The sequence below is a fragment of the Alternaria ventricosa genome, assembly GCF_023758065.1.
Source record: "Alternaria ventricosa strain BMP 2768 chromosome Unknown scaffold_8, whole genome shotgun sequence".
Lineage (NCBI taxonomy): Eukaryota > Fungi > Ascomycota > Dothideomycetes > Pleosporales > Pleosporaceae > Alternaria > Alternaria ventricosa.
The window spans coordinates 454,810-472,389 of NW_026055688.1; the positions used below are offsets into that span (position 1 = coordinate 454,810).

The 17,580-nt window shown below is 52.1% G+C and overlaps 7 protein-coding genes across 7 annotated transcripts; 5 read left to right on the forward strand and 2 right to left on the reverse strand.

The window, feature by feature from the left end:
* Positions 1 to 1,722: 1,722 nt before the first annotated feature.
* Positions 1,723 to 3,892, forward strand: J4E93_005393 (uncharacterized protein; the record flags this gene model as incomplete). The annotated part of the gene is made up of 2 exons (XM_049343314.1): positions 1,723 to 1,783; positions 1,833 to 3,892. 2 exons carry the CDS (start codon positions 1,723 to 1,725, stop codon positions 3,890 to 3,892), a joined length of 2,121 nt encoding a protein of 706 aa, XP_049199407.1.
* Positions 3,893 to 4,301: 409 nt separating this feature from the next.
* Positions 4,302 to 5,501, forward strand: J4E93_005394 (uncharacterized protein; the record flags this gene model as incomplete). The annotated part of the gene is made up of 3 exons (XM_049343315.1): positions 4,302 to 4,391; positions 4,441 to 4,695; positions 4,746 to 5,501. 3 exons carry the CDS (start codon positions 4,302 to 4,304, stop codon positions 5,499 to 5,501), a joined length of 1,101 nt encoding a protein of 366 aa, XP_049199408.1.
* A 92-nt stretch (positions 5,502 to 5,593) lies between these two features.
* Positions 5,594 to 6,058, reverse strand: J4E93_005395 (uncharacterized protein; the record flags this gene model as incomplete). The annotated part of the gene is made up of 1 exon (XM_049343316.1): positions 5,594 to 6,058. One exon carries the CDS (start codon positions 6,056 to 6,058, stop codon positions 5,594 to 5,596), a length of 465 nt encoding a protein of 154 aa, XP_049199409.1.
* A 442-nt stretch (positions 6,059 to 6,500) lies between these two features.
* Positions 6,501 to 7,608, forward strand: J4E93_005396 (uncharacterized protein; the record flags this gene model as incomplete). The annotated part of the gene is made up of 3 exons (XM_049343317.1): positions 6,501 to 6,736; positions 6,788 to 7,444; positions 7,500 to 7,608. The coding sequence occupies 3 exons, from the start codon at positions 6,501 to 6,503 to the stop codon at positions 7,606 to 7,608; spliced, it is 1,002 nt and encodes a 333-aa protein (XP_049199410.1).
* A 94-nt stretch (positions 7,609 to 7,702) lies between these two features.
* Positions 7,703 to 8,749, reverse strand: QA3 (Quinate dehydrogenase; the record flags this gene model as incomplete). The annotated part of the gene is made up of 3 exons (XM_049343318.1): positions 7,703 to 8,134; positions 8,197 to 8,492; positions 8,548 to 8,749. 3 exons carry the CDS (start codon positions 8,747 to 8,749, stop codon positions 7,703 to 7,705), a joined length of 930 nt encoding a protein of 309 aa, XP_049199411.1.
* An 804-nt stretch (positions 8,750 to 9,553) lies between these two features.
* J4E93_005398 (uncharacterized protein) lies at positions 9,554 to 11,361 on the forward strand (the record flags this gene model as incomplete). The annotated part of the gene is made up of 5 exons (XM_049343319.1): positions 9,554 to 9,871; positions 9,926 to 10,134; positions 10,191 to 10,558; positions 10,610 to 10,783; positions 10,838 to 11,361. The coding sequence occupies 5 exons, from the start codon at positions 9,554 to 9,556 to the stop codon at positions 11,359 to 11,361; spliced, it is 1,593 nt and encodes a 530-aa protein (XP_049199412.1).
* A 1,358-nt stretch (positions 11,362 to 12,719) lies between these two features.
* QA4 (3-dehydroshikimate dehydratase) lies at positions 12,720 to 13,829 on the forward strand (the record flags this gene model as incomplete). Its single annotated transcript, XM_049343320.1, has 1 exon — positions 12,720 to 13,829. One exon carries the CDS (start codon positions 12,720 to 12,722, stop codon positions 13,827 to 13,829), a length of 1,110 nt encoding a protein of 369 aa, XP_049199413.1.
* Between the last annotated feature and the right edge of the window lie 3,751 nt (positions 13,830 to 17,580).

Below are 17,580 nucleotides of genomic sequence, written 5' to 3' on the forward strand. Positions count from 1 at the left end.
AACATATTTGATTGACATGGTGCTTGCATCTCTTTCTTTTGCCTAGGCTTTAGTCTTTCATGCCCAGCGACATCATGATAACCCATGTTGACAGTTGTGTTGCGCGTTCGGATCAAGAGCGGTGAGTATATCAGCAAGATATCGATATGTGATCGCACGAGTAGATTCGAGAGTGGATGACCGTCAGCAGGTGTACGAAGCTGCACAAAGAGAACTAAGGAGTGGTTGAGTGAGATTCTCGTCAGGTGAAAGGGCCTACGATATCTATTCGTAGCTCCACCATCTTGGCGCACGGATTGAAAGTCTTTCTATAAGTAAAAGCGGTGACATAAGCCTGGACGGCTGTCCTGATCCCGTATTCGAGAAACCCTATGATCAATGCTGATGGAGTGTGGCCTCATTGGCTGGATTCGGAAGACGGCTGACAACAACTTCCGCAAAGGCTGAGCCAGCAGTGGGCCCAACAAGGAAGCCGTTAACATTTGACAGATCGAAGGTGGATATGCTCAATGGCGGATCTTTAGCGCTCCGAAGGTACGAAAGGACGTCATACTATTTTCATCTCTGTTGTCGTGTTTAGGGTATTCTCGATTGAGGCTGAGTGGGTTATATTTAGCATCGGGTAAGTGGGCCAATCGTAATGACCAACGGATGCGGGTCGCCCGACGGGTACGAGAGAATTTGAAACGAATGTTCGGCGCATAGGATTTTATTTCGGAGCATTTCAAGCCTCTTCTTCGTATCTCATGCCATTGTTAGAGTCGCGCACTCGGAAAAAGCATAGCAGTAGTCGTATCAAATGCGGGTACATCATGGAAGCACTGCGATGGCATACAACGCGTCGAACAGAAAACAGCAGGATATTTTCGTTATTTTCGCTTTGTTGATAATTCACAAGCATTGAAATGAGTGTCGTATCAATGCGCATTATTTCCTTTGTTGGTATTCGAGGTGGTAAAGAAGGACGCCGAGCTTAAAACGCTGCAAATGTAGTGAACGCCGTTTGTGCAAAGGAAGAAACAGCATCGCCTCTTTTGATAGTCGTTTCTGACGCACTTAGATGCCGCCACCTATAGCCTGTAGTCAGCGCAATGTACGATTTGCTGATCGTGGGTTTGGGAGCAAGATTTCAATGTAATTGACGAATCATACCTGACCTGTCGACCGTGACGGTGTAGTCTCCATCGACTCGGGCTCTCTGCCTGTCGGCCATTGTCTTTGACTTGACGACAAAGTACCCGCTGCCGAGGGATGCCAGAGTGAACAAAGTCATGTTGCGAGGACTGCAAGCTAGGTCAGCATCAGCTAGCTCGCTAGGTACAAGCTGAAGCTAGACAGCTCTCAATCAGCGGTCAACTTACGTGAGAAGTCTGGAGAGTTGAGACATGGTGGTGTATCTGGGATATGCTCAGCTAGACGTGAATGTTGAAATGGGTGTACAATGTCAGCTTTCCCCAGAAAGCGGAGAAGTTGTTGAGACAGCGGAGAGGCTTCCGGAACAGTCGTGTGATGTATTTCCCCTCTCGAGGGTGACGCAGCTAAAGCTTCCCCAGATCGGGCTGCCGAATCCCTGCCCGTGCGTGCGATGACCTCCGCGGCGGTATCCAATGCACGCTCTTCGCCGCCGATCTGCCACCGCCCGGCAGAAAAAGTTCGAGTTCCGCAGCTGCAATTCCGCGCCGCGCGACTGCCCACCGCTCACACCAACGCGCGCATCCCACCATGCCTCTCCCTAAGCGACAGACGATACCCGTAAAGGGCGCAAAGGCCAGCGTGCCTAAGGGTAAGTTGCGATTCGCGCGACAGCCGAGCACTGCGCTAACTTTCTCTAGACGACTCGCGATTCGCAAATTTCGAAACCGACCCCAAATTCAGACTCCCCTCGAAGAAGCACACCAAGACTAAGCTTGACCCGCGATTCTCGCGATTAAAAACCGACCCCGACTTCTACAACAAGGCCACGGTCGACAAATATGGCCGCAAGGTGGACAAGAAGGCTGGCAAAAAGGCCATTGACCGGTTATACGACGCCGATAGCGACGACAAAGACGACGAAGACGAAGATGAAGCCGACGATGAGCCCGAGCTAGTACGTCCGGCCGACAAGAAGCGAGACAAGGCTGTCAAGAAGGAGATGCAGAGGGTGGAGCAGCAAGGCTTCGACCCTATCCGAGACGGTGGACTAGAGTCTTCATCGGATGAAAGCTCGAGCGACGAAGAGGATGAAGCTGAGCTGGAGGAGCAGACCGAGCTTGCCGGTGACGACAACGACGTCCCGACGGGCGACATCTCGGCACGTCTGGCTGCCGTGAACATGGACTGGGATAACATACGGGCCACCGACATCATGGCCGTAGCAAACTCCTTCGTCCCAGCTGATGGACGCATTCTCAACGTCGTCATATACCCTAGCGAGTTCGGTATGGAGCGCCTACAACGAGAAGAAATCGAAGGACCCCCTCGTGAGATCTTCGCTTCGACGTCCAACAAAGACAAGAACAACATCAGCGCGCTCGACGACGACTCAGACGCTTCTGAGGTGGACGGCGAGGAACAAAACGGGGAAGACTTACAAGGAGATGAGACAGGCGAAGAGTTCGACTCCACCAAGTTGCGAGCCTACCAACTTGACCGGTTACGCTACTACTATGCCGTCATCACATGCTCTTCCGCGAACGTCGCAAAGTCCATCTACGACAACCTCGATGGCCGCGAGTACCTAACGAGCGCCAACTTCTTCGACCTGCGATTCGTTCCCGACGGCACAACCTTCGACCAAGATCCCCACGACGAATGCGCAAAGCTGCCGGACGGTTACAAACCTAATGAGTTCTCTACGGATGCGCTCACGCACTCAAAGGTCAAGCTGACCTGGGATGCCGATGATGCGACACGGAAGGAGGTACAAAAGCGTGCTTTCTCACGCAAGGAGATTGACGAGAACGAGCTACAAGCATACTTGGGCTCAGACCAGTCGTCATCCGAGGACGAGGAAGAAGCAGCAAAGATGGACAAAGCCGCAAGTCTCAGAGCGGCTCTCGGTCTGGAAGCACCAGGCAAATCTTCGAAAATGAAGAAGAAGGCGTCTGCGAAACGGGATCGCGACTTCCCAAAGCCGGATAGCGAGATGCAGATCACCTTCACGGGTGGCCTCTCTAGCGGAGCCGGCAACGGGGACGTATTCGAAAATGACATCCCACTGCAAGAGACTACAATGGAGAGGTACATTCGAAAGGAGAAGGAAAGGAAGGCGAAACGTAAAGAGAGGTGGGAAGCCAAGAAGGCTGGACGCGACCCTGACGCACCCATGGAGCAGGAGGCGGAAGCGGCACCGGCTGCGGACGATGACGATCCGTTCAACGATCCTTTCTTTGCTTCCGATCCCGAAGAAGCTGCCAAAGCCTCCAAGCCGAAGTCGAAGAAGTCTGAGAAGGCCAAGAAGAAGGCGGAGCAAGAGGAAAAGGACCAGGCAGCAGCAGCTGAGCGAGCGAATCTGGAACTACTTATGGCAGATGAAGACGATTCAAAGCTGCGTCACTTCGACATGAACGAGATCGTCAAGTCGGAGAAGGCTAAGAAGAAGGGCAAGAAAGCGAAGAAGAACGCTCCCATTGTAGAGGACAACTTCCAAATCGATACTACCGATCCCCGTTTCGCCAAGCTATACGAGAGCCATGAGTTTGCCATCGATCCCACAAACCCAAGGTTCAAGGAGACGTCTGCTATGAAGGCGCTGCTAGAAGAGGGCCGCAAGAAGCGAAAGCAAGGCAAGGACGAAGACGAGCCAGATCATCAACGAGAGACGAAGAAATCTAAGCAGGATGCTGCAGACGGCGAGGACGACATCAAGAAGCTGGCTGCTCGTGTAAAGGCGAAGAGCAAACAAAAGTGAAGTAGATTTTATAGATAGAATGTGATACCCGGCGAACGGCCTACACTAGCCATTCTACGCAGAATGTGCGCTCGATACGGGGATTCTTGTTGTTCCAAGGTCTCTCAGGTTGCGTTCAGCGCGAGCTCCGGTGATAGCTCCTTCCTCACCTATGCTTGCCTCAAGATGGACACGTGCGAAGCCGGCAAACTAGTGAGCCCAGTCCACCTCGACTACATCGACGCCTCTCTCACACTCTCAACGCCTTTTCCTCACCTACCTAACGCCCTCCCATCTTCGCATACATTTATCACTAGCATTTTTGAAGGCGTCTCGCAATGCCCTGTTTGGGCAATTCACACAACCTTATACCATTGCGGTCGCGGCTCTCAAGTCACTGCAAGCCCAGCTGTAAACTTCCGGTCAGTGTATGGCACCTCCATGGGTCACATTCGATAGTATTGCGACCTGGGATGGAGATTGTGCCAATGGAGCAGAGCCAGACATTGCCGGCGTCGGTGTAAGTACTCCAAATCATTTTTTCTAGGCTCAAGCTGACAACACTACAGGTCGTCTTGTCTTTCGTCATTGCAAGCTTCATGACCACGTTCGCGTCCATCCTCGCTATGCTTCTCGATCAAGCCTTCGATACGAAAGGTCACTTCACGCCCCGAGCGCCGCTTACATACATCCGTGAGCGCTTCCTGGAAAACGAGTGGAAGAAGCACTACGCGTGGCGTCCATTTCTTGACCCGCTGATTATCGGGTTCGGCGATCAACAACTCATCACGGGCTACGCTGTGCTCTTGAGCGGATGGATCAAAGTACGCTCGGTTTCCCATCGAGATGTCCCATGCTGACAGAACACAATCAGGTGGCTCAAGGCTCTTTCCGAGTGCAAGGTTCCCACTTCGTTCTTATCCTCTACGTGTGTGCGCTATCCTCCTCCTCTCACCTCGCCGCTCTGATAACGCTCCGCAAATACTTCCGCAAGTACAAGCTCATTGCGAAAATCCGCCTCACACTTGTCGTATTCTTCGCTGTTTTCCTACTCACCTCAATGATTGCTGCGATTGCCATGCCGCCGATCCTCGTCGAAGGCGACGATGGCACATCTATGGTACGAAGTCGTGTACAGAGGCTTTCATTCCTTGTCCCTTTATTCCTCATTCTCGTCGGCTTCTCAACGGCATTGGTGTGCATTCTGTACGACCCAGAAGGAAGAGGATTGGAATCGCCGTCATCGTCGTCTTCGGAGAGGTCACTACAAGCCCTAGTACGTCGATTTACAGACCCGACACAAAAGCAGAAGGGCTTCTCGCTTCGAGCGCTTTCCCCAGCGCGGCTCGGCCTCCAATGCATATACTACCTCTTCCTCAACCCAGCAATCACGTTTGTTGTTCAGATTCTCCTCGCTATACTGTCCGCCATCTTGGTCCTTACGCAGAAATTTGCATTGCCAGAGAACCCGGAAGAGTTCTGTGGACTGCAAGATGAGGAGGAGAATGTCTGGGGGTTCGGCCAGACGTTGAGCGTTGTCATGCTGCTGCTACCGGCTATAACAGCTCTGCAAACGTACCTCGAGGCGCGACAGGATATCAAGAAGGGCTTTACTAGAACGCACGACTGAATCTGTGACACGGCAACTAAGCGAAGTTCTTTCTAAAGACTGGTCTCAAGGTGGAATCGTTGCTCAATCGTGGGATATTGAAACATCATTATTCACAGCTTTGCTTTCTTCTCCTCTTTCTCCCGAAGAAACCTCACCGCAAACTCAATAGCAGCCTCATACCCAAAAACACCCAATCCACAAATAACCGCCTCCGCCTTATCACTCAGATAACTATGATGTCTAAACGCCTCCCTCCTATGCACATTACTGATATGTATCTCAACAAACGGTATCTCCACACCCGCCAACGCATCTCGTAACGCCACGCTCGTATGCGTGAAAGCGCCTGGATTTATGACGATGAAGTCGACATTGCCGCGTGCCTCATGTATGCGATCGACAAGGACGCCTTCGTGGTTCGATTGGATGTGAGCGAAGTTTGTGGAGTGCGCGGTGCATTGTTTGTGTGCGGAGCTGATTACGTCGGAGAGGGATGTGGAGCCGTAGATTGTGGGTTCGCGTGTGCCGAGGAGGTTGAGGTTTGGGCCGTTTATTAGGAGGATGGATTTGGGCATTTTCAGCTGTTGAGTAGGTGGTATGTCCTACGAACGTGTATTGTTGGCACGAAGAGGCTTGATGATCCCGGTCACGGACTTTGTAAGAGTGTGGTGATATCAGGAGTATATGGCCGCGACGAGATACCTAGGTAGTGTGTCTGTCGCGTCGCGTGGGTGGGCCCGCCTTGACATACTTCATTCCGAGATTCCGATGGTCGTCGGAACGCAAGGAAGGGGAAAAGTCCTTACCCCCACCCCTAACGATCGGCCTTCTTGCCCTGAGTTGCGAGCATGACGTCCCACTCCCCTACATACAGCTATCAGGTCGCTTTCCGTCTTTAACCGGCACGGCTTCAGACGGGACTTTTGGGACGCGATCTGTTCTGGCGCGTGTCGGTCGCCATGGCGTTTCTTCCTAGCCAAACATCTACCTAACATGTACACAATACCCGCGATCAATATGATGGAATTATCAAGAGAAGAGCTAGATGAGATCTATGCGTTCGCCGTGAAGCTGGGACGACAGGCGGGCAAGATGCTCATGGATGCTGCGCAACTGCGGATAGAGGGTGGGAATGCGACAGGACAGGATGAACACGTCCAGAAGGAGAATGCTGTCGACCTAGTTACGGAGACGGACGAAGATGTTGAAGCATTCATCAAGAAGGCGATAGCTGACAAGTACCCTCAACACAAGTATGCCACTGGCTCTAAACCCACCGAGCTGCACACGTTAACATCCAGTAGATTCGTCGGCGAAGAATCCTACAGCAAAGGCTCATCCCGCGACTACCTAATCGACAACGCTCAAACATGGTGTGTCGACCCGCTCGACGGAACCGTAAACTACATCCACCTCTTCCCCATGTTCTGTGTCAGCATCGGGTTCATCTACAAGTCCAAACCGCTCATTGGCGTCATATACGCGCCTTTTACGAACCAATTCTTCTCTTCCTGCGCTGGTCGCGGCGCCTTCTTCAACGAAACGCAACGTCTCCCACTAGTTCGTAACCCCATACCACCTATGCCGGAGAAAGCGCCTAGCGGGTGTGTCTTTTCGTGTGAATGGGGTAAAGATAGACGGGATACGCCTGATGGCAATATGCATCGCAAGATTGAAAGTTTTGTTAATATGGCAGCTGAGATTGGGGGGAGGCAGGGAAGAGGAGGAATGGTACATGGGGTCAGAAGTTTAGGAAGTGCGACGCTCGATTTGGCATATGTTGCTATGGGTTCGTTTGATATCTGGTGGGAAGGAGGTTGCTGGGAATGGGATGTCGCGGCTGGCATTGCTATATTACAAGAAGCTGGAGGTTTAGTGACTACAGCGAATCCACCGGAGGACTGGGCTGGCGCGCCTATAGAGGAAGTGAGGCTGGGAAGCCGGTTATATTTGGCGATCAGGTAAGTCGGTATTACAGCAAACCAGAGCGAGGCATATGCTAATGTTTCGTTACAGACCAGCAGGACCATCACCTATGGAGACAGGTCGACAGAGTCAAGAGAGGACAGTCCGCGAGGTATGGCGGCGGGTACGCAACCTAGACTACACGCGGCCCGGAGCTTAGCGACTTGCAATTCTACCTTTTTCAAGTTAACTCATGACTTGCATATTCACTCGCACCTCGCATGCCGTGTGTATATGTCCAATTCCATTAATATCTACAGTCTTGCTTCGTTCAACTTCCTGGCGATCGCCTCCTGCACTTGCACCACCGGTAGATCCGCCACCGCTTTCCCTGTCCAATACCGGTCTTGTTCCAGACCCTGATATATCAATGCCTCTGTCCCTAGCACGATCTGCCAATCGTTCTGTTTTCCTACCTCCGCAATCTCCGTCCATGTCGTAGGGTGGTAGCACATCTCCAACAAAGCTCCCTTATGCGACTTCGCGAGGAAGCATTCGAGTACTTGTCGCGCCTCGATCTCGGCGGGTGTGACGGGTGTGAAGTTTGGTACGCAGGCTACAATCGCACCGACACCTTCGAGGCTTTGTGCTTGTGAGACGGAGGAGACGTGGACGAGGGAGTCGCCGTAGCCGCGGGCTGTGCACTCTTCGATTACGGCTGCGACTTCTGTGGGATCTCTGTTGACCTAGAATGGTATTGTTAGCACGATCCTCCATCTATGAAGAATGATTTCGTCTGGTTACTCACAAGATATATGGCGCTGGACTTCATCCACTTCCTCAGCGCATACACGGCGCTCCTCGCTGCGCCGCCTCCACCGATCACTAACGCAGGTCTGTTCTCAAACTTCGCTGGATCCACGTTGTATGCGAAAGCATCTCTTATCCCTATGACGTCGGTATTGGTGCCCATGTATAACCGGTTCCCTGAAGCATCTTGTTGGATGAAGAGTGTGTTGACTGCGCCTACGTCCCTTCCCTCTTCCGTGAGGCCGTCCAGGTGTTTTAGTATGGCGACCTTGTGGGGCATTGTGACCGAAGCGCCTGCACTTTTGTTAGTCATCTTTGTCAGTATCATTGCTTGATGTGTTGCGCATACCGTAGAACTGAGGATGCTTGATTAATTGCAGGAACAGATTCATGTCTCTTGACTCCAAAGGGTATTGTGCCCAGTTCAATCCAAGGTTGTCGTACACGGTCTTGTGTAGTAGAGGCGACATCGAGTGGGCGATTGGGTGGCCGAAGAGGTAGCCATGGCGCTCGGTTTGCGAGACTTCTGGTATGCTGGTTTCGGTAGACATGGTGGGATGTGAATGTCGTGTGCTTAGGAGACGAGGATGAAGTTTGGGGAGGTTTGCCGTTCTGGTGACGCTTGATGCTCTTCCAGATATTGAATCCTCAGAGAGCGGGTATTCGGGGTAGAAGTCGAGCGCTCCATGATTACGTCCAACGCATGCGCCAATACCCCAGACTCAACGCGTTGGGGACCGGAAAAAGTCATGTCGCGCGTGGAGGAGACGCGAGTCAAGCGCGTGCAGGCTATGCGACGGTCCGGTGTGCGACTGACAGCTGCGTCCCTCTTCCAATCAGCGAAGATGCCCCGGCCACTAAACCTCGCGTGTAAATGCGCTTCCGGGCCCTGCAGCATCACCAACCCTGTGGGTAATTCCTTCACTTCCCAACTAGGCATGACCGGCGCGAAAATCCAGGTCCCTAGGAACGGTCTGGGGTCGGCGAGAGCATGGTTCCTCTCCGCAATCGCACAATGTTCAATTCTTCCTGGGGGTGCTTAGCGATTCTTCCGGGCCAAGCTCAGCATCAACCTTTCTGCGAACTGGACGGCCAATGAGCACATGCGCAACTGCCTGACACCTTCATAGCTCATCTCCATGGGGTTTGTGGCGTTTTCTCCACATACTCCGCAAAACAGCACGTTGCCGGGTTCCTCTCGGTCGGGATATATAGGTGTAGGCCGATCTTCGTCCATTGAAGTACTCCTCATCTCGCCCAAGCTACGCCTACCTGTCTGGCTAGCAACCTTCATCGGTGCCATCTGAGTCCATCAACTTTGGATTCCTCAAGGCACATCGAATTACCACACCAACATGGGTATCCTTACCGTCGTCGAAGATCGACCGACACCAAAGGCGGTTTACAACTGGAGAGTCTACACAGCAGCATGCATTGCATCATGGGCAGCATGCATGATCGGCTACGACAGTGCCTTCATTGGCACGACTTTGGCCCTGCCGTCCTTCGTTGAGGAATTTCGTTTCGCGGAGATGGACCCCGCCGACTTGAACCTAACGAAGGCCAACATCGTCTCGGTGTACCAAGCTGGTGCATTCTTCGGAGCTTTTGGAGCGTATGCGTCCAGTCATTACATTGGCAGGAGGAAGTCGCTCATTCTCTGGGTTCTCATTGTGAGTCACCCGAGTACTTTACAGATATATTGGAGCAAATACTGACATACCCAGTTCATTTTGGGTGCTGGCATGATGCTGGGTGCCAATGGCGACCGAGGCCTCGGTTTGATCATTGGTGGCCGTGTACTAGCAGGTCTGGGAGTTGGTGGATGCAGCAACATGGTTCCTATCTACATCTCCGAATTATCTCCACCAGCTGTGCGCGGACGTTTGGTCGGTATCTACGAGCTCGGTTGGCAAATGGGAGGTCTCGTTGGATTGTAAGTCATGCAACCTGGATTCCGTTCGAGAGTAACACGTACTAACACACTCATAGCTGGATCAACTACGGTCTTCAGGAGACGATGGAGCCTTCTCACAAGCAGTGGATCATTCCATTCGCTGTGCAACTCATTCCTGCCGGCTGCCTCTTGCTTGGCGCCTTCTGGATGCCGGAATCACCTCGATGGTGCCTGACCAAGGGAAAACGCGAACAAGCACTGAAGGATCTATGCTGGATCCGTAACCTTCCCCAAGACCACACATATATTATGGAGGAGCTCGATGCCATAGATGCTCAGGTCGAACATGACAGAATCACTGTCGGACCTGGATTCTGGAAGCCGTTCCTTGCGCTTAAACAACGCAAGGTGCAATACCGTATCTTCCTCGGTGGCATGCTTTTCCTCTGGCAGAACGGATCCGGTGAGCATGTCAATGTACAACCTGCATGAGACAAAGACTGACATTTTAAAGGTATCAACGCAATCAACTACTACTCTCCGACTGTCTTCAAGAGTCTTGGTGTTACAGAAGGCTTCCTCACCACTGGCATCTTCGGTGTCGTCAAGTGTGTTCTGACTTTTGTCTGGCTTATCTGGCTCATCGATCGCCTCGGCCGCACTAAGCTTCTTATGTTCGGCGCTCTGGGTAAGTCTTCATTCTACCAACAGGACACGAAACATAGACTAATTACTTAAACAGGTGGATCTCTGTGCATGTGGTACATCGCTGCCTACATCAAGATCGCCGATCCAACGAACAACAAGAACGCTTCAGGCGAACTCTCCTCCGGCGGTATCAGCGCAGTCTTCTTCTTCTACCTCTGGACCGCCTTTTACACTCCTTCGTGGAACGGTACCCCATGGGTCATCAACTCCGAGATGTACAGCCAGCAGACGCGCTCCTTGGGTCAGGCATTCGCTGCGGCAAACAACTGGTTCTGGAACTTCATCATCTCTCGATTTACACCCCAGATGTTTGCCTCCATGGGATACGGAGTATACATGTTCTTCGCATGCCTCATGCTGCTCTCTATACCCTTTGTGTTCTTCTTGATACCCGAGACAAAGGGCGTCCCGCTTGAGCGCATGGACGAGCTCTTTACCATCAAGCCCGCTTTCAAGGCACATGGTATCCTCGTGGACAGGATGAAGGAGAACGAGGAAGTGAACTTGACGATTAGGGATGAGAAAGCAAGGGCAGATGAGCATACTGAGATGGCTTGAGCGTTTGGTAGTCCCGCATACTCGTAGTCGCGTGCAAATGAATACATCATGATCAATGAGCATCACCTGAGAGGCCTTCGATATCCGCGTTCATGACTAGATCATCAGAGATATGCACTGTTGAGGACAAATCAGGAACAGAAGACGGTTACAATAGCGATCCACGATTGCCTGCATGCGCACTTGAGTTCAAGCACTTGATCAAGGGCGAGCGTGTTGGCGAGTTTCCAGTGCAGCCGAGTTAGACTCATCACTAAGGCCACCAGAATACTTCTCGAGATGGCCCGGGGCGACATGATCGCGAACCGCGAGTCCAACCAGCGATCCCAATGACGTCATGGCCCCTACATCACAGAGGACGGTTCGGCCTTCCGCAACATGAGAATCAACGCCTTCACACGTGTCGGCTATATCGGCTCGAAACCGCTAATCATTACCGGCGGGAAGAACGCTCTCTCCACGTGCCTTCGACCCTGAGCACGCGGCTGCGTTCGCGTAGAAGAGTAAGCGCTCCTAGCTTGGCTGTCAAGTCGTTGCGGACTCTGCTTTCGGGCCCGCCCTTGTGGATGTGTTACTGCAGGTGCTGAAATTGTACAGCCGGACAGTTTCGCGCGCCCGGGTTACTGGACGCGTCGGATCTTTCTTATCGAAAGAGTGGTTGTACAGACGTCAACCAGCCGATCACATATGCGCCAAAAACCACCGGCGTCCAAAACTGCCCGCTGCGCTTGCACAGCCTTATGCAGCATTGACATCTAGCTGTCGTGTACACAAAGCTGTAGATTATGACAGTCTGTAGCCATTGTATTGCCTAGAAAACCACGAAAAGGATTGTGATGCTCAGGTGTTCTGCCATAGCGCGCCTTGGCCTGGGGATGCAAGAGCAATACGGCCCATTTTTCGATCGGGAACCGATGACCGAAGTGGCGCGATGCACCTGGGCCCGGGTGTGAGCTCTTTTCCGCGCGGCTAGCGCCGAACCTCCATCTGCACCACCAAGATGTCACCAGGCTGGGCTTGCCTGCTGCTTGACACGGCACATCACGGTTGCGTAAGGAGTGTGTTACATTTTCCAACATTACTCCGGGATGGCGAGCGACAAGTGCTCATCGAGCGTGATTGGACGAGGAAGGTTCAATGCGTATGTGCATGGTAGGTAACGGTCGTGCAGCATGCGTTGATCAGGATATCGGTGGGTTATGAACGGCCTTGCATGTACGCCAGCTGCTTATAGATGTCTTATCAGCTTGACAAGTACGGCTGTTAGTCTCTCAGTATTCACACTATAGTTCCACCTTCACAATACCATACTGTTCGTCACATACACCTCTATTTCCATCTTCCATCAGTATCACATCATGCCGTGCCGCCCAGGTATCTCCTCCATGTCGCTAGGCCGATGCTACGCTGGGCACAGCCTCGAACACAAACTCTCCATGGCGGCGAAACATGGACTAGAGGGCATCGAGCTCTTCTACGAGGACCTAGTCGATCACGCCGGGTCCGACAAGCCATCCGACCTACTCGCAGGTGCCGCCTCAGTCTACGGACTTTGCTCGTCCCTGGGCCTGGAGATCATATGTCTGCAGCCATTCATGCACTACGAGGGTCTCTTGGACAGGAAGCGACACGCTGAGCGAATCGAGGAGATGAAGCTTTGGATGCAACTTGCGCATGTCCTTCGAACAGACATAGTCCAAGTCCCTTCATCATTCCTACCACCCAGCCAGACATCCTCCGATACGGACCTCATCGTCAATGACCTTCAAGAGATTGCAGACCTTGGGCTGCATCAAACCCCAATCATCCGTTTCGCATACGAAAGCCTAAGCTGGGGAACACACGTTGACAAATGGGAAGTGTGCTGGGATATCGTGCAACGGGTCGATCGACCGAACTTTGGCATCTGCCTGGACAGCTTCAACATCTTGGGCAGGATATATGCGGACCCTACCGCTGAATCTGGAAAGGTTGTTGGAGCTGATCAGGCAGTTCGCGAATCGATACAACGACTGGTTGCACAGATCAAGCCTCGCAAAGAGAAGATATTCTTCATTCAGATCGTCGACGCCGAGCGTCTCGCACGACCGTTGCTTCCTGGCCATCCCTTCTACAACGCCGAACAGCCAGCCCGCATGTCTTGGAGCAGAAATTGCAGGCTGTTTTATGGCGAGACTAGTCGTGGAGCGTACTTGCCCGTAAAAGATGTCACACGTGCCATCATCAAGGATATTGGATTTGAGGGCTGGGTCAGCATGGAGTTGTTCAATCGAGTCATGAACAGAGAGGATAAGGGGGTCGTTGAGGAACTGGCACAGCGCGCTGCGGCCGCGTGGCATGCCATGTGCCGTGATTTACAGCTTGGTACGGGTGCGGTGTATGATACATTGGCGTCTATGGAGAGACCGCGAAACGAAGTAAGCAATGTAGGACAGTTCGTGAAGGAAGCCGAATATGCGCGGCTATGAGCTGGAAGCTGATGTGGTTTCCTTGTTCGATTTCCTGTGCTTCTTATCGTTTGACAGTCTATATGTAGAAGATACCCATTAATCAAGCATCGTTCCTTCAAGCCACGCCCATAATGATGAAGGCATATGTCTTGACTCTGCTACTATGGACTTCTTGGATAGCTAGATATTGCTTACTTTTTGAGCTTAAAAGCCTGCAGTCGGGCTCACCCAGCATCGTAGAAAGTGTTGAGCGGGAATTGAGGAGACTCTTCGCTGTTATCTACGCCTAGGTTCGATGCAGTAGGCATGAAACGGCCAGCATCAGCCGCCAATAGATCGGCCATGCTTACTTCCGATGAAAATCCGAGGTTCTCCATAAACTGCGGTTGGTTTTGTAGTTTCTTGGCACCATGCTTTGAAGCGAAGTCGTCAAGGAAACTTCCCAAATCACCCGAGACTAAAGCATTATAAGGATCGTGGGGGTCGAACATCGGGCCAGCCATTCCGAAATCGAATAGATTGGGTTCGAATGGTTGCAAACTGTGACCTGCATGGCTAACGTTCATATCTGGATGGACCATAGTAGACTGGTTGGGCGGTTGCTGGTACCGATTGGTGAACGGACCGCTATGTTGTGAAACGAGAGACTGCGGCGAGGTCTGAACGGTTCCAGAATCTTCTGAAGACGCGTCTCTCAAAGTAGCCGATATTGATCGCAAATCCGATGATGCTCTTTCCGAAGTCTCTTGTGATGATTGGCCAAGAGCAGCAAATAACTCGTGAATTCGAGTATGTGTCTGCTGATCCAGAGTCAGACTACTAGTGTTTCTCTTGATACTTTGCAATAAGCAGGTGATGACTGCCGGCATTCTTGTGACCCCAAGCTGCTGTTGTAGGACGTTTAACATGTCCAAGATCTGCTGAAGCCACGCCTGAGATGGGACGAGAGTAAACGCAGTGACGAGGTAAGTGAAGCGGAGAAGCAATGCAGGTGGGGTTGGTGGTGTAAAAGGTGGATCTTTCCGAATGTAATCGAGTTTCGGTGGTAACGCTGACTTCCACATCTCAAGTCGGCCAATCATCTCATGTAGAAAGTTTGGCGCTGTCCGCTCCATGGACGTACATCGGAGAATGTCAACCAATTCCATGAAAGCGTTGAAAGTACTTAAAGCGAGTGTCGGAGAGTTTGACAGGCGTGATGGACCAAGATTGAGATGCCCACTCCACGGCTGCCATTCTTCCATGCCATCTTCTTCTATCTTGCCCATCCACGAAAGATCGGCCCTGTCGAGGTATGGGCGCCGCTTGAGATGTAAGGCCAAAAGACTGTCAAGCACAAAACAACTCGAGATGACATGCTTTAGCCGAAGTGTAACAGCATCTGGTGATTCTGCAAGCATGAGGGCTATTCGTAAAGCACCGCCGACAAGATGCCAAGCAGCATCGAATAATTTCCCATGGATGTTGAACAATGCTAGGTTGAGAAGGGCCTTTACGTGACCTAGTTCGAATTTGCCTAGCTCATTGGGGATAAGTTGCCTCGCGATGTCGTAAAGTCTTCCGGACGGCCATGGGTGATAATTATCTCCTGCGAGACTCGCGTCATCATGCGTAGAGCCGACTGCAAATACACTCCACATCTCTGCATAAATTCCCGAGTTGGACATGTCGCTTGACAGAGCCAAACCTTGTTCCGCATAAGAATACGATAGCTTGAGAATCTCAAGCTTATCCGCGATGGGAAGCCAGCATTGTGTATACGTGCAATATATCTCGATCAACCTCCAGCAGTCCGTAGGCAGGGGGGTAAGGGGAGAAGAGCCTGTAGATTGTTGCAGACGCGGAGAATGAAGGTCCGGTAATGGAGGTGGGCGCATAGCCTGTGGCACGTAGTTCGTGCCACTTTGCCATGATATCTGCATAAGTCAGCACTCCTCAAGATCGTCACATAGGGCTAGTACCGAATGCTGAGACTGAGATTTTGGTGTCATCTGGAGAAGCGTGGCATCTTCAGTATCTACCTCACTGTCTTCGTCTGAGCTTGGCGGCCTGTCCTCGCTTGCTCCTATCTGCTCTCCAGATAATGCTCTGGTCACATCTCGACAAAATCTGCTCTTGGTCCAGCTCTTGTGCAAACGATTCGAGTCCTTAGTACCCCTCGCTAGCAAGACTGTATTTTCCTGGGCCAGTTGCTCGTGTACTGAAGTCTCAATCTCAGCGTGCTGTTGGAAAATGAAGGCCAGTGTCATTTCAAGACTGCGTATGTAGCCGGGCTGGAGCCCTCGCTTCTTCGGGTTTGACGTGTATGTACACGTGCGCTTGGCATCCAGACAGGGAGAGCAGCTGGGCTGGTTCGCGTCACATTTCTCGCGGGCATTGCGACACTGATCGCAAGCTCTTGATACCCGAAACCGTTTTACCGGTATGTCTTGTGTGGCCTGGCGGCGTTTCTCCTGGGTTTGCAAAGACATGGGTTCGGCAGCGGTCGTTCGCCGTCGCACAAAGAACACGGACGCGCCTCATAGAGCCTTGCCAAAAGAGCAGATTGGTGATCACCCGGATATGGGGTGGTCGAGCATCTTGCTAAAGAAGCCATCGAGCTTGCCTAGTGAGGCACTGGAGAAAGCCGGGGGAGCGTCTGCGCACCAGGATAAAGATTTATCCCCGAGGAAAAGCGGGGCTCACTGCTATCACGTGTTTCGCTAAGGCACTCGTCGCTGCCAACTGCAGCGGCATGTTCTGCTTCATGATGTTGATTTTAGGGAACTACATTTTCCAAATTGCAAGTTCCGTAAACAATGGCTTCCATGACGGTTGGTGCGAAGCGTTCATTTGCTGCAATGAACACGGAAACCGGAGCGATGGACGGGCGAGCTTCGCTGCCAACACCATCGCCGCCTGCGTCCAAACAGCGAAGTCTACCGAATTCGGCAAGGTCAACACCAGCACCTACACAGTACGAATGCCGGAGAATGTTTGACTCCCGGGCGTCTATCGTGCTCATTGGCATGCATGGCACAGGCAAAGCGACATTGGCAATGATGGCCTCAGTAGCCTGCCAGCGAAGGGTTATCGATATGGAGAGTGTCTTCCACACTGCAACAGGCTTCTCGACCGCTACGTATCGCAAACAGTTCGGATCATCGAATCGCAGCCTTCGACAGGAAGAGATCCTACGCGACACATTGCAAAACCACAGCAGAGGCGCCATCATCGTTTGCAACGGAGGATTTCCCCTGGATAGCAGTAGCCAAGCTCTACTGCATGAATTTTCGGCATCACACCCAGTGATACACATTACACGGGATGTGCGCAGTGTACGCGAATATCTAGACACGGATGAATCCAAGGTCCGGGAATTGCTTGCCCTCAGTACTCCGGTTTTCAGGCGATGCTCAAACTACGAGTTCTACAACATATCCGAAACGAATGCAGCTCACCTATCGGTTGCGCCTGCGCACCAGCCCTCTGTCCCGGCATTCCTGACGTTGAAGCGTGCAGAAAGAACTTTCTTCAAGTTTTTGGCACTGATTCTGTCTCCAACGAATACGCGAAGGAAGATCAAGAGTGACGCGCCCACGCTAGACCCTGGCCACTTTCCGTTATCGTATGTCGATCTGGAGCTGAGGAACTACACGTGCGCCGTTCAGGTACAACTATCAGATCTTACGCCTGAGGAAGTCGATATTGAAGAACTAGAGTTTGGCTGCGACGCATTCGAGATAGTTGTTGAACCTGCACAGCTTACAGCAGATCACGCGGAGAACAT